At 44.4% G+C, this 26,959-nt stretch overlaps 1 protein-coding gene across 1 annotated transcript in view; it reads left to right on the top strand.

Annotated features, from left to right (window-relative positions):
- Window positions 1-26,959, top strand: part of atrnl1a (attractin-like 1a) — a 301,564-nt gene that overhangs the window by 110,475 nt on the left and 164,130 nt on the right. Inside the window, exon 22 of the mRNA XM_066679153.1 lies at window positions 6,701-6,753. Within this exon, the coding sequence (XP_066535250.1) occupies window positions 6,701-6,753 (53 nt within the window). The remainder of the gene's footprint in view (window positions 1-6,700; window positions 6,754-26,959) is intronic.

The raw sequence follows: 26,959 nt of genomic DNA, 5'->3' as shown, positions 1-26,959 counted from the left end.
CGAGTCCATGCTCTGCGTCCTTCATTCTGTCACTGTGGTGAATGGCCAGAGGGGAGCCGAAGGTCAGATTATTATTTTTTTCGGTGTATTTGCTGATGATGATTTATTTGTTGAATGAGTTTGGCCACAGAATGTGCTCCTTTTCGATTCATTTATTGATTTTTATCTGAGTTTCTAAATCTCTGGGAATCTGAAGCGTGTGGCACATCGGGAGAAAAGACAAAGCTTTAATCTCTCCATCAATGAGGTTTTTATGTGTTTCAAGCTGTTGAAGTGTGACGGTGGGTTTGCTGCACTATTCAGGGACAGAGCATGGTCTCTCTCTCTCTCTCTCTCTGAAGGTAATTATGAAGGTATTAGGTCAGGACCGAATTCTGACCCCTTTCCTGTTTGTCTCTAAAGTTTAATCTCAGTATGAAGTCAGCTGTGTTGAGATTTCTCAGGTGTTGTGTGTCGACTGGCAGGAACTCTACATACAGTATTTGTTATTACTTTCATTTGTTGTGCTTTTTCTGAGGCACTCAGTGACAAAATCTATGTCTTAGACAATCCTCAATTGTACCATCTGTAGGTCTGACTGGGTATCATCAGGCCCCTAGTGATGGTGGAACTCCAACATCAACTGAGAGTGTTCATTTAACACTGGTTAATTTACTGTGTAAGAGTTACTGTATGTGTAAACCTGTCACAAGTCCTCTTAGCGATGTTAAAACTAGCGCTACACTGGCTGCATCCTCTGTTGCACAAAATGGCCTTATGTAAACAAATATGGTGCACAATCTGGCCCTACAAAACAAATACTCAGTTGTTCCTGTCTACACAATCACACTGACAAAGGAGTGTCTGAATATAGTCACCTTTATATATATATATATATATATATATATATATATATATATATATATATATATATATATATATATATATATATATATATATATTCACCAAAATAGTCTGTGTGTGTGATTGCACCTCTTTGGGGTCAGGTTAACCACAGCTGTGGAAAGTGTGCTCACATTTACCAGAGAACAGTGATAACATCTTATACTCTTGTGCTTGGACAGATGTGTATAAAGACCAGAGTCGCAGAGATAAGCCCTCAGCGCTCGGCCGAGAGACCCTCTTCCCAGCTGCCTGTTAAGTTAGTGAGTTAGCTGTTCATTTGAGTTCTGTGGGGCTTTTATGACGAGCCTGTAACCACATCTCCCTGAGGAGAACCCACAGTGTGAGTTTCCATCAGACCCTGCTGCGTTTCTGAGGAGCTCTCTTATTAAATGCCATTTTAAATGCCGCTCTCAAAGTTGATACTTGTTTTGCTTTCTAGTGAATCTGGCTCTTTGTCTCAGTGTTAGGAGGGGAATGCTAATGTTTGCGTGGGAATGGAATGCTAATTTGCCTGGGTGGCAGTCGAGAGAATGTGCACATGTGTGAATGAGAACTCAGTCTTTTGTTTACAGTTCCCTGGGTCCAGACCAAAGCAGGACACCATCCACCATTGCTTTTTGTTTTATGGCACGTGTATCCAGCTCATATCCAATTTAGAATAATGTTCATGTTACATCTTAATGAGCCTTGCCTAAACTGGGAATCAAAGCAGTGGTGTTGTCCACTACGCTGCTTCAACCACTGATTTCTGATCACTGAGTGATCACAAAAAATAATCAACACATTAGCAGTATGGTGGCAGGTATTAGCTTCTGTTTCCGCCCGGATTATCGAAACGCACAGGCATTTACATTCAGAACAGACCCATTATGGGCATTTGTTGGTCACTTGCAGTGACCCGTGTGCATTTTAATCTGTGGGTGGGGCTTACATTAATGTGTTAATCACTTGATCAGTAGCCAGTAATTTGATGAGACCCTGCCCTCACATTAGGTCTGCAGCAAAACTCAAGCGAGAATCTCTTTGGAACAAAAATAAGTACAAAAATGCATTCAAATGAATGACTGTCTCTGTTAAATATAGTAGTGTCTTGGTCACAGTTTTAGCTTTTTTGACTGAAAAAAAAAAAACTCTCTCTCTCTGGGCACTTATATCTGTATTACACACATACATTGTGGAGACTTATCTTCCTTATGGGGACCATAAAGTAGCCAAAGTAAATTTACATTTCAAGGTGAAGAAGTTTGAGGTACACACTTAAAAATAATGGTTCTACAAGGGTGGAGAATGTGCTATAGGTGGTTTTCTATAGCACCTTTTAGAGATGGGTTCTACATTGCACTAAAATATATTGTATCTATTGTAACAAGCTTGACAAAAGTTGAATGTTTTTTTTTTTTTTGTGCAGAAGCTATTTTTTCTGAAAGGTGCTTAATAGAATCATTTATAGCACATTCTCCATCAATCAGAAGAAGCCTTCAGATGCAAAAGCCTTTTAATCATGCAAGTTTCTTTAAGTTTCCAGGGTTCTATATAGAAACATTTTCTTTATTAACAAAGAAGCCTTTAAGAGGTATACTTTGTGTGGGGTTCAGATAAGGTTAGGGTTAGGGTTAGGGTTTAGGGTTTAGTTTAGGGTAGGGTTATGGTGGGTTTAGGGTTAAGTTTAGGGTAGGGTTATGGTGGGTTTAGGGTTTAGTTTAGGGTAGGGTTATGGTGGGTTTAGGGTTTAGTTTAGGGTAGGGTTATGGTGGGTTTAGGGTTTAGTTTAAGGTAGGGTTATGGTGGGTTTAGGGTTTAGTTTAGGGTAGGGTTATGGTGGGTTTAGGTTTTAGTTTAGGGTAGGGTTATGGTGGGTTTAGGGTTTAGTTTAGGGTAGGGTTATGGTGGGTTTACGGTTTAGTTTAGGGTAGGGTTATGGTGGGTTTAGGGTTTAGTTTAGGGTAGGGTTATGTTGGGTTTAGGGTTTAGTTTAGGGTAGGGTTATGTTGGGTTTAGGGTTTAGTTTAGGCTAGGTTTATGGTGGGTTTAGGGTTTAGTTTAGGGTAGGGTTATGGTGGGTTTAGGGTTTAGTTTAGGGTAGGGTTATGGTGGGTTTAGGGTTTAGTTTAGGGTAGGGTTATGGTGGGTTTAGGGTTTAGTTTAGGGTAGGGATATGGTGGGTTTAGGGTTTAGTTTATGGTAGGGTTATGGTGGGTTTAGGGTTTAGTTTAGGGTAGGGTTATGGTGGGTTTAGGGTTTAGTTTAGGGTAGGGTTATGGTGGGTTTAGGGTTTAGTTTAGGGTAGGGTTATGGTGGGTTTAGGGTTTAGTTTAGGGTAGGGTTATGGTGGGTTTAGGGTTTAGTTTAGGGTAGGGTTATGGTGGGTTTAGGGTTTAGTTTAGGGTAGGGATATGGTGGGTTTAGGGTTTAGTTTAGGGTAGGGTTATGGTGGGTTTAGGGTTTAGTTTAGGGTAGGGTTATGGTGGGTTTAGGGTTTAGTTTAGGGTAGGGTTATGGTGGGTTTAGGGTTTAGTTTAGGGTAGGGTTATGGTGGGTTTAGGGTTTAGTTTAGGGTTAGGGTTAGGGTTAGGGTTAGGGTTTAGTTTAGGGTAGGGTTATGGTGGGTTTAGGGTTTAGTTTAAGGTAGGGTTATGGTGGGTTTAGGGTTTAGTTTAGGGTAGGTTTATCGTGGGTTTAGGGTTTAGTTTAGGGTAGGGTTATGGTGGGTTTAGGGTTTAGTTTAGGGTAGGGTTATGGTGGGTTTAGGGTTTAGTTTAGGGTAGGGTTATGGTGGGTTTAGGGTTTAGTTTAGGGTAGGGTTATGGTGGGTTTAGGGTTTAGTTTAGGGTAGGGATATGGTGAATATGTATGCAATAAAGTTTAAGTCATAAAATCCAAGCCTGATATTATGTCCCCACAGTGCACTGAAACAAACATATGTATGTGTGTGTGTGTGTGTGTGTGTGTGTGTCTTCTGTAAAAGAAAGGGTGAGTAAATGTCTGAAAATTAAGTTCAGCTCTCCCTTCGTCTGTTTGCTCTTCTCTCTCTCTCTCTCTCTCTCTCTCTCTTCTTGACCAAAGGCCAGCTGCTTGATTTCAACTATAGATCTGTCTTATCTGTGCTGTCCTCTTTCTTTTCTTATGGACTATTTCTTCAGAGATTAAAACTATTGTTAGTGTGACCCTAAACCATTTGTACTCTTCTACTCGTCTGGAAAGATGTCACACTCATAATTGCAACTTTTCTGTGAAAGTGAGATGGCGTTTGCAAATGGCAGTCACAGTCGGACATCCCTCCCCACAGTGGGTGAATATTAAAGAAGCTGAATGCTGCCTATAACTAGTGTCTACAAATACTTTTGAAACTTTAATTTGAAATGTTTTGTTTTAGCCCCATCCCAGTTTCTCTCGGGGCAGGAGTTTATTATGCTCATCAAAATATCTAATGCCAGTAATGTTTATGAAATGTTTGTAAAGATCTCACTGACTTTCATCGCCTATTAGACACACTGTTTAAGCTGGTTATATCACTCCTGAGCTATGAACCAAACTGTAGGTATAACTCCAGACCGTGTGAATCCTCACGTGAAAATGCTGATGTCACTCTTTTGTGGAGATTTATTTATTTATTTATTTATTGTATGGATACACTACCCAAAGTCTTTATACCCCTCTAGCTGCCCCTTGGCACTGGGGTGTGCAGCTATAAGAGAGCAGAATCAAAGTCTGGATGTGTTCGGAGGTCAGTGGAGTATAAGGGATTTTAATCATATGTAATTTTGTGGTTGGTCTGATCCATTTATGGATGTGTTTTTCAGGACTTTTGATCTTATGTATTTCTTTAGCTTTTTGACATAAAGAGAATAATAAACAGTTGTGATTACGTTACAGAGATAACCCCTGGATTTAAATGGAACCAGATGTGCTACTGCATACCCCTTCACCCTGCGCGCACACACACACACAAACTTTTTTTTTTAATCCTTTTCTCTTATCTTACATTTTTCTCTCACAAGCATATACACTCTCTTTCTCTCTCCATCTCACCCATTCTACCCCTCGCTCTCTATCTCTCTCTGATTCAGATTCCAATGGCTTTATTGGCATGTCTGTTATTGCAAAAACATTGCCAAAGCATTACAATAAACAGCAAATAATTACAAAATAAGTGTGAATACAGTAGTGAATAAAGATAATAATTAAAATTGAGGTTTCTCTCTCTCTCTCTCTCTCTCTCTCTCTCTCTCTGCCTCTCTCTCTCTCTCTGCCTCTCTCTCTCTCTCTCTCTCTCTCTCTTTCTCTCTCTCTCTGCACCTCTCTCTCTTTCTGTGTCTCCATCCCTGTCTGAGAGGGTGAAGCCTTTCAGATTTTATCACAGGTGTTTACTAAGTTTAGAATGACACTTTTGACCACTGTGGCATTACAGCATGATTTACTTTGTGCACAGAGTAATCTTCACAGGAATAGAAATAAAGGTTTGGTTTGTAAAACATCATTCTACACAGAACAATGCCTTTCCATCAAATCCATGTTGTAGTAAAGTACATAACAGTCATACATCTCATTAATGGTATAATCATTAGCTGGGAATGTGTCCAGCTTCTACTGCTCTGCAAAGGCTTTACACGAGATATTGGACCATTGCTGTGAGGATTTTAATGCCATTCACTCAAAAGAACTTTAATGAGGTCAGGTGTCAATGTTGGGGGATTAGTTATGGGTTACAAACACCACTCCAACTCATCCCAAAGGTATTGGATGGAGCTCTATCACTTCAGAGAACACAGTGTACTGCTCCACAGCCAGGGCAATATAACATGCTGAGGTGGGCTCAGCTAATACTGGTCATTGCTGTCCTATGGAGAATGTATTGGGTGGTCAGCAATGAGAGTAATTTGTGTAGCAGAAATCACTGCTTAGAAGATGTTTCTACACATTCTGGACGCACAGTGTGGCTTGGATTGAAAGTCTATAGTTGTCAGTCAGTCATAAACACAACATTCGAAGGGTTCAGATGCCGTTCCTCACATCTCTCTCACCCTGTCCTGCGTTTGTGTTCAGGGTTCAGTTGGTGTTCTGTGCTGCTGTTTTTAGCTGAGGGTGTTTAGTATGAGCTCTGTCAGGTTGAATAGGACTAAAAAGCTCCAGAGCAGACACATCACCCTCCTGAGGCTCTGAGGCTCAGATCCCCAGATGAACACATCCACTGCAATCGCTTCATACACACACATCAGCACGCACATACACACATAGATGGTGCCACCTTTGGCACTGGTGCTGCTCAGCTACACAACACCGTACACATGTGCTCACAATATCAACACAGCATAGTGGAGCTTTCAGAACTGCTGAGGCAGATGGGAGAGGTTAAATGTGCTCAGGTTTGACAGAGCTATAAACGTATACATGTCATTCATTCATTCATTCATACATCCACACATTAACCATCCATCCTAACCCTAACCCTAGCATTGATCCATCTCTCTTTCTACTGTCCATTCAGCCCCATTTTCGTCATCCATCCATCAGTCCATCAATCCATCCATTAACCATCCATTAATCAATCATCCTTGTGCCAACTATCCATCGATCCACCATTAACCATCCATTCCTCTGAATAACTTCTCATTTTAACAGTTCTATGTAGATAAAAAAGCAACATCACCAAGTAGTGTTTTTACATTTCTTATTTATTATTTTAGTTCTTTAAACAGATTAAATTAAAAATAGGAAATAAACAAATTATTATTTTATGTTTGTATCTAGTTTGGTGTCATTTTTAAAAACCGTGAGCTGACTTTTCCTTTGTCTTACTTTCTGTCCCAAACTTTAGATGTGACTCCATGAACCGCTACCTTGGCAACCCTCTCCGAGGAACATGTTACTGTAAGTATTTCCTCTCACACTTGCGTTATCGAACAGATGTTCCCTGATGTTGCCCTCCAAAGGCAAGCGCATTAAATTCAAGTTATTTATAATAGGGTTATTTCACGTCATTTTAGAGCAGGCTATTTCAGTAAAATATCCACATGTAGTAAGAACTGTTGCTGTGTGAAATTAATGTAGAAAAATAAACAATTAAATGGAGATGCTTTGGAGGGGCAGCAGTACAGTGTTAATACATGGAAAGACACTGCCAGGTAAACACACACTTCAAGCTATCTTAAAAACATGTTGTCTACACTCCAGACTAATGCTATAGCTCATGGAAACATTTTCTTTATCTAGTATGTGAGCAATCCTCTGACTATTCAGTTACCAGACACACAAAACACAGTCCTAACACCTTTCAAACCTCGCTATGCCTCACTTTCTTTAAATAAAACACACAATCTTATCCAGCTCTGGCTCTGTTCTGTGTTGTTGCTTCTAACTCTTCTTTTTAAACACAAGGCTTATATTTCCTCTCCTTTTACTCGGTCTGTGGTCATGGAGATTTTTAGAAGGGCAATGGGTTTTTGGGTAAAATATAACATTAACTCTGTTCACTTGGTCACTTCATGGCTGCAAGACACTATGTTTGTAGACCTGGCCATACAGTGGACTGTAAAATGATTGAAAAGAGGGCGGGATGACAAGCATGACCTCGGGGGGCAGGATCACAGGAGCTCCCCTCCGGATTGGGCACTTCCCAAAGAGAATATACTGCTTCAGCAATGCTATAAGAGGGAGCAGTGTTTTAGCTTTGACTGTTTCCTTAATCTATGATCACACACCCTGGACATTTTATGACTAAGTACAGCAAATATTCTACAGATTGCTACTTTTACCCTTAGAAGTCAAATGTTAGTCCTTTATTTTCTATGCGTTTAAATTGTACTAAATTTAAATGAAAAAAAAATCATATCAAATTTCCATTTGTAGTAGCACTGCTCGCCCGTCCAGGCCTGGCAATGGCAATAAACTGGAAAACATAACTTAATTAAACAGAAAATATTACCTAGTGAGGCGGCACGGTGGTGCAGCAGGTAGTGTCGCAGTCACACAGCTCCAGGGACCTGGAGGTTGTGGGTTCGATTCCCGCTCCGGGTGACTGTCTGTGAGGAGTGTGGTGTGTTCTCTCTGTGTCTGCGTGGGTTTCCTCCAGGTGACTGTCTGTGAGGAGTGTGGTGTGTTCTCCCTGTGTCTGTGTGGGTTTCCTCCCGGTGCTCCGGTTTCCTCCCACAGTCCAAAAACACACATTGGTAGATGGATTGGCAACTCAAAAGTGTCCAAATGTGTGAGTGTGTGTTGCCCTGTGAAGGACTGGCGCCCCCTCCAGGGTGTATTCCTGCATTGCACCCAATGATTCCAGGTAGACTCTGGACCCACTGTGACCCTGAAATGGATAAGTGGTTACAGATAATGGATGGATATTACCTAGTGACCAAATTTTGTTAAAGAGGGGCATCAAATATTTCAGGCAGAAAAAGGTTTTATAAAAAGTAATTGCATATATATGATTCATTGCATGGGCTCAGCCAACGTTTTAGGCTCACTTTGATTTTAAGAATACAGGGCATTGTTTCAGACGTCGCAAGGTTGGAACTCTAGTTGGTGGGGAATTTATGAAATGGCTGGGGAATTTTGGTTGTCAAGGACATAGCTTTTGTGGCTACGCTAAATTGCCTGGACACCGAAGAGCAGACCAACATAGTTAGACATTTTCTTGTGAATGGAGATGTGTTAAAAACATCGTCTGTGTGGACAGAATGATTATAAAGGAAGAAATGCAAAGGAAGGAATTCAATTTAAAAAATGCCCGTAAGTCTATCATCATCCTCAATGCTAAGCTTGGGCTGAAAGAGTCTATAAAAGAGCCAATAAAACCCTGCATTCTCTGGCGTGAGGGAACTCCATCCAGTACCTTCACAATGAGCAGGAGTGGTGTCTGTGATCCAGAACCTATCAACATCCAACATCAGGACTGAAGAGTAAAGTGTTTCTAGCTGAATGCCATCTAATCCTCACAGCAATATTCAACTATCTGGTGAAAAGACACCCCAGAAGAGTAGAGACCTATATGGTGGTAAATGTAGGAAAAACTCCTCATCATTCTCCTTGATTCTAGATTAAACACTGGCTGAACTGGTGACTACAGCCTTTTGTATCTGTGTGGCTCCATGCCTTTACCTCTAAAGGAGCTCTGGAGTCCATGTGCTGCTGATGTGGTCAGAAATTGAATAACGTCCACTCCGATTTTTTGATCAGATTAACCGTGATGTTTAAGGGAGCGGTCCTGAGCTGGTCATAGCTGGTTTGCATCTGGTAATGAAAATGTTTTTTGTCAGGAAATGATTGGACTTGTCTGAGCAAGGTGCCCCTTCGTATGTGCCCTTGAAAAGCTGCACACCAATGAAAACCTCAGTGGATTCGACAAATCAGTTTCTGAGACCTCAAGCCTTTGGTGGTGGTGTACATTTATGGTGACATTGAAAGGTGCAACGGTTGTTTTTATGTTAATTCGCTGAGGTTGGCTGTTTTTAAACTCTTCTCTAAAGCCTTGTCTCAAAAAGACATGCGCTCCATACACTGGGTGAAAAAGAACTCAAAATATCAATGTGATACAATGTACCTCCTATTTTTGACCTTTTTTAACGACATTTGAAAATACCAGGTGCTCTTTCGATTGTGTAAAAATAGCTTTCATCCAGGCACTGCACTGAACAAGTCACTGAAAATAAACTCTTGGGAACTCCTTCCAGGGTGAAGAGATTCAGAAACTCATTTGTAAATGTATTATATACAGACAGGGAAAGCTCAGTTTTTAGCTTGAAACATTAAGGGTGCTTTCACACATGTAGAGTATCGAGTCCATGTCCCGGAGTGGCCCTACACACATGTAGCTCACACCTGAAGAATCACTCTGTCACACGTACGATGCAACACGTATTTTAGGCGTGGAGCAGGAAGAACTCCAGAACATGGAGCCTACCTGGAATCATTGAGCGCAAGGCAGGAATACACCCTGGAGGGGGCGCCAGTCCTTCACAGGGCAACATACACACACACACACATTCACACCTGTGGACACTTTTGAGTCGCCAATCATGTGTTTTTGGATTGTGGGAGGAAACCGGAGCTCCCAGAGGAAACCCACGCAGACACAAAGAGAACACAGCACACTCCTCACAGACAGTCACCCGGAGGAAACCCACGCGGACACAGGGAGAACACACCACACTCCTCACAGACAGTCACCCGGAGGAAACCCACGCAGACACAGAGAGAACACACCACACTCCTCACAGACAGTCACCCGGAGGAAACCCACGCAGACACAGGGATAACACACCACACTCCTCACAGTCAGTCACCCGGAGGAAACACACGCAGACACAGGGAGAACACACCACACTCCTCACAGAGATTCACCCGGAGGAAACCCACGCAGACACAGGGAGAACACACCACACTCCTCACAGACAGTCAGTCACCCGGAGGAAACCCACGCAGACACAGGGAGAACACAACACACTCCTCACAGTCAGTCACCCGGAGGAAACACACGCAGACACAGGGAGAACACACCACACTCCTCACAGACAGTCACCCAGAAGAAACCCACACAGACACAGGGAGAACACACCACACTCCTCACAGACAGTCACCCGGCGGAAACCCACGCAGACACAGGGAGAACACACCACACTCCTCACAGACAGTCACCCGGAGGAAACCCACGCAGACACAGGGAGAACACACCATGCTCCTCACAGTCAGTCACCCGGAGGAAACCCACACAGACACAGGGAGAACACACCACACTCCTCACAGACAGTCACACGGAGGAAACCCACACAGACACAGGGAGAACACACCACACTCCTCACAGACAGTCACCCGGCGGAAACCCACGCAGACACAGGGAGAACACACCACACTCCTCACAGACAGTCACCCGGAGGAAACCCACGCAGACACAGGGAGAACACACCATGCTCCTCACAGTCAGTCACCCGGAGGAAACCCACACAGACACAGGGAGAACACACCACACTCCTCACAGACAGTCACTCAGAGCAGGACTCGAACCCACACCCTCCAGGTCCTGTTATACACATGATGTTCGTGCATATCCCCCATGCACATCCCACAATATTAGCAACCCTAGCTGGAACCATTTTGCATGTTCCTGTTCAGGTTTTAACATAAAGATATCACTGTTCATATTGGCTAGTATTGAGTGGTGCACTTCAGAGCCTGGAGGAGTCACAGAATCAAAACTATTGCAATAAATATATGACGATATATTTTCTCTTTCTCCCACACCCTCTCTTTCTTGCACACACACACACACACACACACACACACACATGCACACCTAATCAGATTGTAAGGCACTAGATGGCAGCCTTGTAGCTCCTTGTGTGTGTACCTTGTGTGTGTACCTATGTGTGTGTGTGTGTGTGTGTGTATGCTTGCATGTGTCTGGCTTAGTTTTCTTTCAATGACTGACAGAGACAGAGTGGTAATCACCTTCTTTTTGGACCACAGGAAATGACATGGCCTGCAGGAAATTACATGCACACAAACAGACCCTCCATCTAGACTCTGTATCTCAGAGAGCCGTGACGAGAGCTTTTGCAAAATATATTTGGACAAAGACAGTCTTCTGGAGTGCAAGCAGTTTACTCAAACTGTGTTGAGATAAAAGAACATCTTCAGAACCATCACTTCAGGCTGCCCTAAAGACACAAAGGTTTCCAGCTGTGCAAACTCATATAAACCTTTCTGTGTTACATGGACATCTTACTTAAACATCCGTATAGGGGTCAGCCAGTGTATTTTAACCTAACTTGTACTTGTCCACTAGGGGCAGCATCAAAATCAAAGTGTAAGTTTTAATGTTATTCTTGATGGAGTTTATATTCAGTATCAGCATTTACTTTACACAAGTTTGAGGTTTCACATGTCTGTGCATTTGTGAGGGTCTATGTGCTGCACTATGTGCTAAAATATCCTTCTCTGCATTTCAGTGTAGAGACATTCATGTCGATCTACACTGAAACATGAAACAGCATTAACCCACAGAGCAAAATAAATTTCATTCATTCATCCTTATTCATTCATTATCTGTAACCCTTATCCAGTTCTGGGTTGTGGTGGGTCCAGACCCTACCCTGGAATCATTGGGCGCAAGTTGGGATCACACCCTGGAGGAGGCGCCAGTCCTTCCCAGGGCGACATACACACACATTCACTGACACACTCACAACTATGAACACATCGTCCCCAATCGACCTACCAACATGTGTTTTTGGAGGATGGGAGGAAACCGGAGCACCTGGAGGAAACCCACACAGACACGGGGAGAACACAAAACTCCCCACAAACAGTCACCTGGAGGAAACCCACGCAGACACAGGGAGAACACACCACACTCCTCACGGACTGTCACCCGGAGGAAACCCACACAGACACAGAGAGAACACACCACACTCCTCACAGACAGTCACCCAAAGGACACCCACACAGACACGGGGAGAACACAACACACTCCTCACAGACAGTCACCCAAAGGACACCCACACAGACACGGGGAGAACACACAAAACTCCTCACAAAGTCACCCTGAGGAAACCCATGCAGACACAGGGAGAACACACCACACTCCTCACAGAGAGTCACCTGGAGGAAACCCACGCAGACACAGGGAGAACACACCACACTCCTCACAGACAGTCACCCAGAGGAAACCTACACAGACACAGGGAGAACACACCACACTCATCACAGACAGTCACCCGGAGGAAACCCACGCAGACACAGGGAGAACACACCACCCTCCTCACTGACAGGCACTAGGAGCGGGACTTGAACCCACAATCTCCAGGTCTCTGGAGATGTGTGACTGCAACGCTTCCTGCTTCACCACACTGCTGCCCTATACATATTTCAGTAAAAAAAATAATAATAAATAAAATAGAAAATGTACATAAATCATTTTGGGAATCATGGTGATGCTGCAGGCTTTGCTTCCACCAATTCTCAGGGCTCTGAGTTCAACCCTCTACTAAGGGTTTCCTCCGGGTGACTGTTTGTGAGGAGTGTGGTTTGTTCTCCCTGTGTCTGTGTGGGTTTCCTCCAGGTGAGTGTCTGTGAGGAGTGTGGTTTGTTCTCCCTGTGTCTGTGTGGGTTTCCTCCGGGTGACTGTCTGTGAGGAGTGTGGCGTGTTCTCCCTGTGTCTATGTGGGTTTCCTCCGGGTGACTGTCTGTGAGGAGTGTGGTGTGTTCTCCCTGTGTCGGCGTGGGTTTCCTCCGGGTGACTGTCTTTGAGGAGTGTGGTGTGTTCTCCTTGTGTCTGTGTGGGTTTTTTTCTGGTAGTTCCAGTCTCCTCATACAGTCCTAACACATCATTAGATTGATTGGATGTGTGAAATTGCACTCTGTTAGGTGAGTGTAAGTGATTGGGTGAATGTGTGAAATTGTCCACATGCGTGAGTGACTGAGTGAGTGGTTTAAACTGTTCATAGGTGTGAGTTTATGAGTTGAAAGGGTAAGTGTGTGTGTGAGTGACATGATGAGATGTCCTGTTCAGGGTGTGTGAATGATGATTCTGGGTAGGCCATGGACCCCTGCTGCACTGATGCAAATGAATGAATGAATTAATTAATTAATTAATTAATCCCTTTTCTCTCTTCTAAATTAGCACTGATTGTTACTACCTGAAACTTTTTACATTGCTACGTGACAAATTTCCCTTACTGCAAACACAATCAGTAAGACAGGGAAGTAACACTAACTATGAGATGGACTAGTTGCTGCCTCTGACATCTCCCTATTTCTGATGTAGTGCACTGCAAAGATCACAAACATACAGCTCTTACACACAATGCATTAAATGTTAGACAAGGAGTGGTACAGTGTATGAGTGAACATGAATGACTTTGTATTGTAAAATACAATGCACTATTTGAGTGTTATTTTGTGACCTATGCAGTGCCCTACATAGAGAGGGAACAATTTGAACCCATTTTTAAAAGGAACACTGCCACTTCTTTGCACTTACAAAGAGAGAGGTTCAAAAAAGAGCAAAGCCTTTCAAAATGAATGGTGGTGGATCCTTTGGAAAACAAGTAAATAATAACCATATCATAAACAAATATATGTAAAACAAACAGAATATTCTTGTCAGGTTAAAAGGAGGACAGGATGTACAAACCTCTACAAGTTTAGCATTAAACTCTGAAGAGAATATATGATTTGCTAAAATGCAGTGCCTGGGCAGGTACAAATTCATCTGCCCCATTCAACAGATACACAAACTCATCAATTCTTAGCTATACTTGTCGTCTTTAAGAATTCTTAGGAATTTAAAAATAAATAGTAGTAATAAAGGTAGTGTCACAGTCACACAGCTCCAGGGACCTGGAGGTTGTGGGTTCAAGTCCCGCTCCGGGTGACTGTCTGTGAGGAGTGTGGTGTGTTCTCCCTGTGTCCGCGTGGGTTTCCTCCGGGTGACTGTCTGTGAGGAGTGTGGTGTGTTCTCCCTGTGTCCGCGTGGGTTTCCTCCGGGTGACTGTCTGTGAGGAGTGTGGTGTGTTCTCCCTGTGTCTGTGTAGTGGATGTTGGTCATACACCCCGATACATATATATATAATTTTATAATTTGTTTTATAGCCTTGACCTTATTCAAACTCCTCCAACCTCTGATATTTGACTTAATGATATTAATTAAGATTTATAATTGGTTTAAGCAATTAAAACATTAATAATTAGTTTGAGAATGAATAATAATCATGCTAAATGAGTTCTTCAGGATTTTCAGAAATTCTAATGAATAAATTGCAAACACTGTGACTTCAAATAATGAGAGTTTTATTAATAAAAAGAAGATATTTAGTTAACATAGCACAACCTTGTAATCTCACGGTGTCCGGCAGGGGGAACTGATTTTGACCTTAAGGTGAGCTAGGCACTTCTAACTTGTGACTAAGGTTACTAACTAAGGTTTAATTAATGCAGAATTTATCAAGAACTTAATTCGGTGTTCAGCTCTGGAAGTGCATAAGTTTAGCTTACTTTTCGTCGGGTTTTTACCACTCGTTTGGATGCAGAGGCTCTTTGGAATCCTGGGAATGGAGGCGTCTCACTTAGTCTCGCGGTTCTTACCGCAGAAGCGTCCAGGCTGGTTTAGCGTGGAGGTCTTTCTTGTTGATTGAGTTGTCTCGGGCGTACCCGGAGGGTGATGACGCAGGCGGCAGGATCCTCTCTTCGGCCTTCGGTCCGGAGTGGGAGAGTCCAAAATATGGACGTTTAGACGAAAGTTCGCTGGTTGCTGCAGCTCCAGAACTGAAAAACCGCTTCAATAAACTCACTTATTCTAAGACTCTATGGTACCTCGGCAGTGTTTCCTTATTCTGGCCACGAATAAGTTCCCCTGCTTCGATTAGTCGTGAGATTAAACTTAGGTAGGTAATAAACATAAACAAGATTAAAAGAAAAGAAAGATATTCAAATTATTCGACTTATTAGTTAAACTTCATACTCTTAGCTAATTTCGAGACGTCTCTCGTAAGCTTTTCTGAAGTCTCTGAGAGGGTTCCTTTGTTTCGTTGTCGGCGTGGAAGAGACAGCGTTTCTTTGTTGTTTAAGGTTTCTCGGATCTCCTCGTGGTCCTCTCCTTTTTTAGTGGTCCGTTACTTTGTAGAGTCCTCGCGACTCTTCAAACTTCGAACTCCTTGTCTGTCTTGCTGTTTGTCCTTTTCAAGGCTGGCGCGGTCACGCCCTAATGGGAGGCGTCCTCTTTCTGATTGGACGCGAGTCCAGACTCACGTGACTCTCGTGAGGGAGAGAGAGAGAGAGAGAGTAGGAGGAGGGGGTTTTGACTCTGTGATTCATACATAAGGAATATGAGTTTCTCGTATCAAAATTCTTATACCTGTTATCAACCTATAACAATGAGTACATTGGACTATTAATATCAGACATTTACATAAGGTCCCATCTTGAGTACATTGTTCACGTCCAATTCGTGATGATACGCTGAAAAATAAAACATTAATCCATTTTCTCTCATTCAGAGACAAAACTGATCTTTGCAATAGAAACAATCGGCATTATACATCATTTCATTAGAAGGTAGGCATTCATCTGAGGGTACAGAAAGTGACATTCATACGTTCGTTTATACACAAATAATCAGAGTTTGATTATTTTCCGCTATTGTTTTCCAGCGACTCCGAGCGAGGCGTAGTTTCGCCAGTGTCCATTTGGTGTCGCTGTTGATTCGTGCTTCAGCTGTTGGTTCACGGGAGTTCACTCGAGGTCACTTTGGTTTGAACATCTGTTGATCTCCGTGAAAGATAAGGATTAGACATTTAGGTGCCATTGTCATAAAAACGGGCCGTAAAAGCTCTCTTCTTTGTTTGAGGTTCCTGTCTCTTTAAGTTAGTTATCTCGACAGTTCCTGTTAGTTAAAAGAGAGAAGGGGGGTGTTGGGGCCATGTGTTACTTAAAAGGGTTCTTTTGATGTCTTTAGATTGGGTGTGTGTGTGGGGGCTGCTATGTTGCAGACGAAAAGTCTTCTGCAGACTGGAAAAGTTTTAATTCAAAACTTTTCATTTCTTGATTGTCCGATATTCATATTTGGCTCATACTCCACTACATTCCCCCCTTTCTTTTCAGTTTTATTGTTCGTCAGGGATCATGGAGCTGAAAAGAACTTTTGCTGTGGAGGAAGGTGAGGTCAGCAAGCATATTCAAACACATTTCCAGAGCTGATGTATTCCTATTAGTGTATGGGTGTATATGGAATGTGTATGTTTGCATGCTGAAGGGATCCTAATTATTTAGGGGTAGGTCTTGTTCAAACGCAACCTCGAGAGCTGATTCTTCGACATGGCCTTCGGCTTCATATCTAAAACTTGGGGGTTCACCTCTCTGGGCTCTTTTATGTCTAATGAATTTGACCATTTTATTAGACCAAGTTTCTAACCTGCTCTGGAGGGCTCGAGTGCGTTTGAAATAGAACCAAGCTATACCAAAGGTCAAAAGATATCCTAATCCTACCAGGGTAACTAGTAAGGTGTCCGGGGTGGACCATGCATAGGTGACAGGCTGAACTGGCCATAGGGGTTGAGACGATAGTTCTCTAAGAGTGTTATCTATGGGGGTGAGGTCAATGACTTGGGTTCCCTCATATTCTAGGCGAGTTAGTGTTTTAGTATCTAGCTCGATGGTGTGTTTGGAGAAGAACTCTGAGATTTCTACATCGCTCTCATATTGGTCAGGGTTTAGGTGATACAGGGCCAGGTCTCCTACATGTAAGATTGCGTTTACGGGGACGTCTACCCAGAAGGTTTGGCTAGGAAGGAGTACCCTTTCTGAGGTGTCATGTTGATCATAGGTTAGTAGGGCCTCTCTAAAGGGGGTGTTAACCAACCAACGATTTCCAACAATTTCAGCTTGAGTACTGGTTACCAAACGTCGGGGCGTGACGACTACCGGGCATTGAGTATTACTCATCATAGGCTTAAGGCCACAGATCCCATTTGCGCTGTCACGAATGAAAGGTTTGCTAGGGCACAAGTAGTGAATGTCTTTAGTGAGTGTGCACATAAGCAAATTGGGTACCAGATATAGGTCAGGGTTATCGTCTTGGTATGCTACAAGAGATGTTGTTTTCACACGAACGTAGGCAGAATCTTGCCAGAAACCAACGTTGACAACATCTTTCAAACGGTATATGTTTTCAGGCGCCATTATGGGAAGGTTAATAATGAATGCTAATTCTCGGTCTTGAGGATTAACATAAATTGGGATGGCGCTACCTAAGGTATAGGCTAGGTGGGCCTGGAGATCAGTAACTACTTCTCGAGTTGCTGTGGATAAAATCTCCTGTACTAAGGATAGGGGCACCAGGTAAGGAGGGATTCTCCCATGGCTAGGCTATCTACAGAGGAGCTGATTTCTTGTAGCATATCAGACAATAACATATTCACAAGCTGGATGTGGGCAAGGTCAAGTTGTACTACTGAAAGCATGGAGTTAACCGTCTGGAGCGTTTTGTTCAAAGCGACACTGTGAGCGTTGAGCACTACGACGGTGCCACGTAGGGTTTGCCCAATGGTTTGCAGGTGCTGCTGCTGTTTGTCTAATTGGGTTTTAATGTTCGGAATTTCCGCTTGCAATTCCCCTACTTGACGTTTAACAGTGGCTACATTGACGGCATTGACGGCGGACGTTCCGAGACTCAGTAGTGATCCCACAGTTGCAGCTGCCATTAACAATCCGCCTATGAAGCGTTTAGGTCGTTTATTAAAACCATTTAGTTCTGATTGCGTTACGGTAAACTTTTGTAACTGGCGGAGCATGTGAGTTACGTCGGCTTCAGCATGGCTGATAGCTTCCTCAGTCCATCTAACTCCATTCCGGCCAGTCTGCAGCGTGGTTATCGGTAGGTTTTTGCTACACGCTTCGGCGGGATTCAACCGTACAAATACTCTCTGGGTATGGAGGCGGCAATTAGTGATTAGCAGTCCCGGCTGGTCTTTCAGTATTATTCCTGAGTCAGGACCTGGTTCAATCACTTCAGGGAGCACAGCGGTTCCTAGGGAGCCGACGATCAGGAGAATGAGCAGCGGGGCCATCCTACCGGAAGAGATGCTCATGGTTAGATTTAGGGTATTTACGGCGAGTCGTTTAGATAAATTATAAGAAATTTTCACGATACCCCCCTTTTTGATAAAAATTTCCTAGGGTAAGCACTCTACAATAATTGACGATGAGGGACTAGGGTCTTGCACCCTGAGTGTCCTCAGTCTGGTTAGAAGCTCGTTGCCTGCTAAAGAGTGAGAGAAAAAGGGAAAAGGGATAGGAGAACTAAGGTGTGAGTAGAAGGTTATAGTTGTTTGTTAACTAACACCCTCCCTGCCTTTGGTTCTGTCGTTTATGATCTAACACAAGCGTTAGTATCCCCTACAAGTCCCATGGGGGTTGTGTGTGGTCGGATTTGGTTGCGGTGGACCCATTTGAATTCGGTACTGCCCCGAGCTTTGTTTATTTTGATCCTGTAAACAACGGGGGACAGTTTGTCTGTTATCTTATAGGGACCGGACCATCGGGGTAGGAATTTGCGGGCCAAATTCCCCCCTGTTTTTCGCGACCTTCCAACAGGTTGGACAAAGATGTAGTACCATACCTTGTCCCCTATTTGGAGTTCGTCGTGGGATGCTTTGTGATCATAGTACGCTTTGCGACCTTCTGCACTTTTTTCCAGTTTCTGTTGGGCAAAGGCGAAAGTAGCTTTGAGGTGTTTCTGTAGGTCCTCCATATACTGATGAGTGGTGTAGGCTACGGCTATGCTAGCTTCACCTGGCTGATATAACAGATGTAGAGGCAGAGTCATTTGTCTCCCTGTCATCAACTCAAAGGGTGAGACCCCGACCGCGTCGTGTGGGGTCGCCCGTATGGCCATCAGTACGAGGGGAAGTTTGACATCCCAGTCTCGTTGGTTTGCTGCTACGTACTTTTTCAGTATGCTAACAACAGTTCGGTTGGCTCGCTCTACCTGACCTGAGCTTTGAGGATGGTAGCTAATGTGAAGGCTGGTTTTTACTCCTAAGAGTTGCCAGAGCTGCTGCATGACCTCAGCTGTGAAATGTGTCCCTCTGTCAGAGTCGACACGGCTGGGTAGGCCAAACCGTGAGAAGACATGGTTCATCAGTAAGTATGCAGTGGTTAACGCTGTGTCATTTGGTGCGGGGAGGCATTCTACCCATTTAGTGAATGCACACATGACTGTGAGGAAGTACTTGTTACCTCTTACTGTTCGAGTGAGTGGTCCAACCCAGTCTATCTGGAGGTTTGACCAAGGGAAGGATACTCCTTTCTTTTGCAAGGGGGCTCTATGAAGAGGATTCGAGGGTTGAAATTGGCAACATACCAGACAGCCTTTAATGTAGTCAGCCACATCTTTTACCATGTGGGGCCAATATGCCACCTGCCTGAGCGCATGGTGTGTTGCTTTGACCCCTTTGTGTCCCGCAGATGGGGAGTCATGGGCGTGCATCAGCATCACCCCCCTGTGGCACTGAGGAACCACGAACGTAGGTGAAGTGTGCGAGTCAGTGGCATGAACTAGCAAGCCTTTGACGACTTGGAGGGACGCTTTGGCGCCGTATAGGTCTTTAAGGCCTGGTATGGTGTCAAGATCTTGTGCTGCGATGGGATTAGTAGAAGGGTCAGAGACATGGCTAAGCATTTTAGAAATGGATGGGTCTCGAGCTTGGAGAGTAACTAAGTCAGCGTCCGAAAAAGCAGGGTTAATAGAGACAATGGTAGTTTTGGCATTGTCAGGCGACGCCTTTGTTACAGTTCGAGACCGTGTGACAGCTAGGACTTCGATGTCGGGTGGGTTTGGAAAAAGGGAGGGATCGAATGTCCACGATGTGCCTTCGCGGGCCCCTTGCTTGGCTAAGCTATCTGCTTGATCATTGAATTCTTTGTCATCTCCCGGGACTCGGGAGTGACCCTTCACTTTCTTCCAGTAGATCTGCAGGTCATGTGTGTCTACCAAGTGTTCGCATGCCGCGAAAAGCTCTTTGTGTTTAACTGGCTTTTTGTTTGACGTGGTGTAGTTGTTGGTTTTCCACAGTCTCAAGTGGCATGTGAAGCTTAGGCGCGCGTAGTTGGAGTCTGTGCAGATCACCAACGTTTTTATGCTTTTCTGGACTGCAGACTGGATTGTGATAAGAATTCCTGCTATTTCAGCATATTGGGAGGACTGAGCACCCAATTTGAAACTTAGGGGTTCGTGAGGCCATCCGTTTATTCCGATAATACCCACCCCTGCCATCAGGGTGTGTTCTCGGCGGAACGAACAACCATCTACATACGCAGTGACAAGGTCTTTGCATGTGTTAGGATCGAAATAGTGGTGGTTAGCCACGGTGGGTAAGAGGGTTTCTGGAGTTTGTGGCACTTGGGAAGGAATGTTTCCTTCGCATCGCCTGCAGGAAGCAAGGCCTGTGCCTAGGGGGCTCTTGTAGTTTTGCGCGTAACGCACCTCTAAGTCAAAGCTTTGGAGAGCCATTAGCCATGATGCTACTCGAGCGTTAGTTACTACACCCTCTCGAATTCGTTGGCTGTTTAGGAAAGTGACTGGTTGATGATGAGTTTCAACAATCACCTTCTGACCACCTAGGTAGTTGGAGAAATGTTTGACTGCCCACACTGTTGCTAGTAGTGCTTTTTCGCAGTCACTGTATTTGTTTTCGGCAGCCAGCATAGTTTTACTAGCATAGGCTATGACACGTTTGTCTCTATCGTGTAATTGATACAGACCGGAGCTGAGACAGTGGTTCGAGAACCCTACTTCTAGGTAGAATTCTTTGCTACTGTCAGGATAGGCAAGGCATGGAGCCGTGCACAGTTTCGATTTTAGTGCCTGCATGGCGTGTTCCTGGGCTTCGCCCCAGGTGAACGGAGTGTCCTTTTTCAGGAGGTCATAAAGTGGACGAGCTAGGTCCGCATAGTTCTCTATGAATTGTCGTGAGTAGTTGCATACTCCTAAGAAACTGCGGAGTTCCTTAAGATTGGTGGGTGCTGCGAGGTTTGTTACCCCTTGCACTCGACTCACTTGTGGTTCAACACCATCAGTGCTTACGAGCAGACCGACGTAATTCACCTTTGTTCTGCACCACTGACATTTGGAGAGTGATATTTTCGCACCTGCTGTTGTAAGCTGGTCAAGAACATGATCAATCTCGTCAATGTGTGCCTGTAGGGAGTGGTTACGCATGAGTATGTCGTCCACATATATGAGGGTGCCTCGCTCGCGGGCATCAGGGCATGCTTTGTTTAAGAAAATATTAAACTCCGCGGGTGAGTTGGCATATCCAAAAGGGCACCTAGTGAATGTGTACTGTCGGTTTGCGAAAGTGAAAGCGAGCTTGTGTTGGTCTTCTGCTTGCACCGGGATGGTCCAGAAGCCAGAGGCTACATCGATGGTGGAAAAGTATTTAGCGTTTCGGACCGAGGGAAGCTCTTGCTCCAATTGTGTCATCGGCCATCGAGACAAGGGAACCTGTTGATTTAGTTTCCGATAGTCGATGGTTAAGCGCCATTTACCATTTGGTTTTATGACGGGCCATAATGGTGCCGAGTACGTGCTGTTACAGGGTCGAATTATGCCCTTTTCCAGCAAGTCATCAATGATTTCTTGTACCGGTTCATAGGATGCCAACGGAATTTTGTATTGGCGGACAAACGTGGGTGGTGCTCCTGGACGAGTGGGAATACGTACTGAATGAATGTCAGTGAGACCACAGTCCGTTGAATCTTTGGAAAAAGATTTTTGATATTTAAGGAGCACTTCACAGAGTTTCTCACGTTCTTTTTTGCTTTGGAGGGCGTCGGCTTCCTTTAGAACTTGTTCGACTTGGATACGAAATTCGGAGTCAGATAGTTCTTTCGAAGTACGCGGATTTGAAGTGTTTTCTCCCGCTTCGGGAAGAAGAGATGGTTCCCGGGAGGATTCCGGGGATGAATCTATGGAAAGGACCGTGATCGTCATTTGACTGTCGTCAGCGAGATCTATCCTGCAAATGGCGTCGTTACTCATGTCCAGAGCTGAGAAGAGGGCAACAGCTCGTGTCGGATGAGTGTAGAACACCTTTGATTCTGCCTGGTCAAGAAGCAGGGATTCAGGCATTGGCCCTATGATCGGAATTCGCAACTCGAAGTCATGGAATTTCGTACTGACTAACCAACCCAGAGGGGATGAGTGAGGGATCGTCAAGGGTTGAGTGGTTTCGTTCCGTACGAATAGATAGGTGGATCTTGCTCGCGTCTCCACCAAAGGTGTGGCTTCGAGGGTGAGGCCTAGTTCGAAGAACTGAGGTGACGGTTGGAAAAGTGCATGCGCGTGGCTTAAGTGTTGGCCAGGTCGCATGACTAAGCGGATGGGTACATTTGCTGCGTTCGCAGGTACCACAAGTGAACCTTGGTTAGTGACCTAACATACCTCGGGAATAGTTTGTCCTGAGCCTAGGTTGCTGAGATCGGAGGACCAGGTTTCCGTTGAAACATCAGTCAAAGACCACAGTACACTATTGAGGGTGTCTACGTGGACGTCGAGGCGCACCAAGAAGTCACTTCCAATGTAAACGTCGTGCGGCAAGTTAGGGACGACTAAGAAATAATGGGTGATTACCCTTTTGTTCCACTGGACGGTTAAAGCGCAAATTCCATCAGTGGGTGACATTGCTTTTGATGTCAGGTTAAGAGGAAAGCGACAAGGACTGCTCACCAAAGGAATATTTGGTTGAGTGAGGCGCAGAGTATTAAAAAGGGTTTGGCTTATGGCGGACTGGTCGGTCCATAGAGCCAGAACTGCATTGTCTACATGATAGTCCTGCATTGTGAGACCATTCACGATGGGAAGGCCTGGAGCGTCTGTTGTGGACGGCTGTGTGAAAGTGCATAGGAATGTGTTCCGTTGTTCTAATATGGCACTAGGGGGCCAGGGAGAGACTGCTGTCTCTGGTGTGGCCGCCATGGGCTCAGTTTCCTCTTCCTCGAAGTGAGGGATCTGACTTGGTGGATCTCCTATTGATTCAGGCCGGATTTCGAGGCGGCAACACTGAGCTTCCCGGTGGTGTGGGGTGCAGATGGGTAAAGGCTCACGCACTTGTGCCCAGATCTTTGACCTTTTGAAGTCAATCAGTGGTTCGAAGCGATTAAGGAGATCTTTGCCGATGAGGAAGGGAATTGTTTCGAGAGGAGACACATGGACTGGATGCACTAAAGTCATTGGTCCAATGGCTAAGTGTATTAGTGCCATAGATTGGATAGTGAGGCCTGCATGTGAATACGGCTGAATTTTAAGAGAACAGTTTTGGAGCTGTATCTCGCGATTTTCACGCCGCGCAATGGCTCGAACCTGGTGGAACAAGGCGGAAGACATGAGCGTGACATCTGATGCAGTGTCCAATAGGGCCTCATGTACTAGCCTTCTTTCCACAATGGTGGACAAGTAGAATTTGCGTGCAACCCCTTTCTCAGTTAAGTGTCCCATGAATTGTCGGACGGGTGTGTCGCCTTCAATGACTGAAGGGTCATTTGGCGTTAAACCTTCTTTACCGTCTAACTGAACAACTAAAACAGCACTGGAGGGTGGTTGCGAGTCACCCCCCTGTATCATCGGGTTTTCAGTGTTTGTTTGGGTCACGAGGAGATTGCACGGTGCGCTGCAAGACGGAGCTTCGCTTGTCACTTCTCCTACATAACTTTCTAACATTTCTGGGGTGTTAGAGGATGGCTTTGGGTTAGACCGCGAAGAGGTGATAGAAAGAACGTCAGGTTTTTTCTTTTTCTCTTTGCAAATCATTGCAAGCATTCGGCGGATGTCCTCTAACTCCTTAGAGCTGGGTTCCGTGCCTTTAAGCTTGTCTTTAGTGTGATTTTCTTTATTTTGATACCAGTATTTCTCTTTCTTTTCTCTATAGGAATTAGAAAGCTGGTTCGGAGCTGTTCGCTCATATCCCTTATGGGGATGTGATGGTTTTCCACGGCCCGCACCGCGGTTTTCTACAGGGTAATAGTCACGACCATACCCAGCCCTGTCCCGAGGGTTCCAGAAATCTTTGTCGTGATTTCTGTCTGGCCTGCGAGGAGGGTAGCGCTTGTATTGGTGTGAGGGCGGATGAGGTTTCGGGCCCTCACTGGTCCACGGAGTGGAGGAAGGGTCCAGGGCGGATCTTTGTGGATCGGCCTGGGTGGCACCTTCTAACTCTAAATGTGGGGAACTGGAGTCGACATTGAAGACTTGGGGTGTTTCGGACCGCCTGTTGGGAATTTGTTGGGTTTTGAGGAAACCTCTGAGTGCTAAATCAAGCAGCTGCCTGCTAGACAGGGTGCGAGGGCAAGCTGAGACTCCCAACTGGTGACTGGTGTGGGGATGGAGGTTTTGGATAAATAGTGATTTGAAATTTAACTCTTCCTCCATTCCGGAGTCATTTCTAGGTCCGAAGTACGCCTGTCTGAGTCGATTATAATATTGCTGAGGGGATTCCTGGCGTTGCTGTTTTATGTTCAAAGCAGCGGCCAGTCCGGTCTGTGACAGGTGATTGGAGAATTCTTCCTCCAATGCTTGGCACAGCACATCATATCGCGCTTTTACATAGTCTGGCTGACGTTCAATGAAGTTACTGACGTCTCGGTTGGAGGTCAGTTTAATCACATATAGTCTGTCATCTATGGTGATCCCGGGGAACCTTTGGAGGTAGAAGTCAATATCTTTTAGGTAGGAAAAGATATCATTAGAACCGTCAGGTTTGGGATCAAAGCGGGTTATATTACGCGCGATTTTATCTAGGTCCTTGTATGAGGGACCATGAGAGGGTAAAGGTTGAGGGGACCAGACACTGGGTTGCAGTGCTCTGGGTCTAGCAGGGCGTTGTAAGGGACGACTGACAGGAGACACAAGGGAAGGGGAAATACCCGTTGATACCAGAGGAGGTGCTGCAGCAGCTCTAAAGGTTACGGTCCCTGAGTCTGGTTCCTGATCCTCACTATCTTCCTGCTGGCCTTGTCTTTCTGTAGCGGCACTAGGTGGCACATCGGGTGTGACCTGGGGCAGCGTGTTCCCTTCAGCTATTTCGCTTTGAAGTCGACTTAGCTCTGCCTCTACCTTTGCCTGCTGTCGCCTTGATACCTCAAGCTCACGTTCGCTGGCTCTGAGCTGTACTACAGCGAGGAGGGCTATCTGACCTAATGCCTCAGTTAGGGGCTTGCCCTTGAGGATGTCGGTTAAGTGGTTCTCTACCCACTTAGCCACCATGTGGTCACGATGCGCCTGTGAGGTTTTCTGCACAGTTTCTGCGAGTCCCGGCATCACATCACTGGTGATGCTGGTCAGAACAGAGAATGCCTCATCCCACAAACCTTCTATATATACTTCCGAGGAAAAAGTCCCTTCTGCCATGTTAGCTGTGTTTTAACCGCGAGGTGTAACTTACTTCTATTTAGTTAGGATTAATTCCGCTAATCCCTTTTCTTAACTAAATCTGAACTAAATTCACCTGTATCGAGTGCTCTAAGAGTAACTGCTAGTATGTATGGTGTTAGAGTTCACTTGTGAATCTCTAAGGGAAGTCTGTTAGTAGGAGAGGGTGGAGTGAAAGTTGCTATGCGCGAGTGAATAAAAGAAGAGAGAAAGAGAAAAAAAATTTTTTTTTTCAATAATTAAAATTATTAAAAATTTTGAATTAAAGAATTGTCGAAAAATTTGGATGAAGGAATTTTAATATTAAGTGAGTTTTATTATTAGATATAATTTCCAATTAAGGAATTATGAAAGTAAAAGAATTTTCCGAATTAAAGAATTATTAAGGATAGCAAGATTAAAAGACTCTCTCTTTTAACTGCGTTTGTGATCTGGTATCGAGTTAAAGTGTCAATCTCTAATTACTGCACACTGTCTGCTGTAGTTGTATCAACTTATTATGCTTCCAAGCCTTTACTTGTAATTATTCAGATGTGCAGAGTTTAGAGACAGCCACTAGAGCTGTGATACCAGGTCTTATCAGTGTGAACTGGTCGACAATTTCAATTGTGATAGCAAGTTTTCTCCACCAGAGGGTACTGAAGGTAAGTCTGAATGGCAACAGCGAGCTTCAGTATTTAAGTTGAACTTAAATTGTAATACCAGACTAGGACACCGGAGGGCGACAAGCAAGTTACAATGCAATAGCAGCAATGGACACCAGTCGGCGCTGGTGAGAGTCCCAATAGACACGGTACCAGCAGATACACTAACACAAATGGGAATTTCCACTGTAGCGGGAAGTTTCAACACTAGAGGGTGTTATCAGATTAAAATCTAAAATGGAATAAGGATTTTAAACGCTCAGATACTCTATCAAAAAAATAAAAATTAAAATTTTAAAAGGGGAACAGAGATTTTACACTAAGGTATTTTAAAAGATTTTCATCTGTAATGACAACTTTTAAACACCAGAGGGCTGCTAAACACTTATGTTGTCTCGGCGGACAACCTCCCAACCACTAGAGGGTGTACGGGAATCAAACGTCAAGGGTAGCACCACTTGACCACAAGGAGGAGCAAGGGAGGACACGCTTCAATAGACGCTAGTTTTGAAGTATT

Source organism: Hoplias malabaricus, chromosome 8, assembly GCF_029633855.1.
Source record: "Hoplias malabaricus isolate fHopMal1 chromosome 8, fHopMal1.hap1, whole genome shotgun sequence".
In the NCBI taxonomy this organism is placed as follows: domain Eukaryota; kingdom Metazoa; phylum Chordata; class Actinopteri; order Characiformes; family Erythrinidae; genus Hoplias; species Hoplias malabaricus.
Note: the sequence above shows the minus strand (reverse complement) of the source record. Positions and strands in the feature narration are given on the sequence as shown.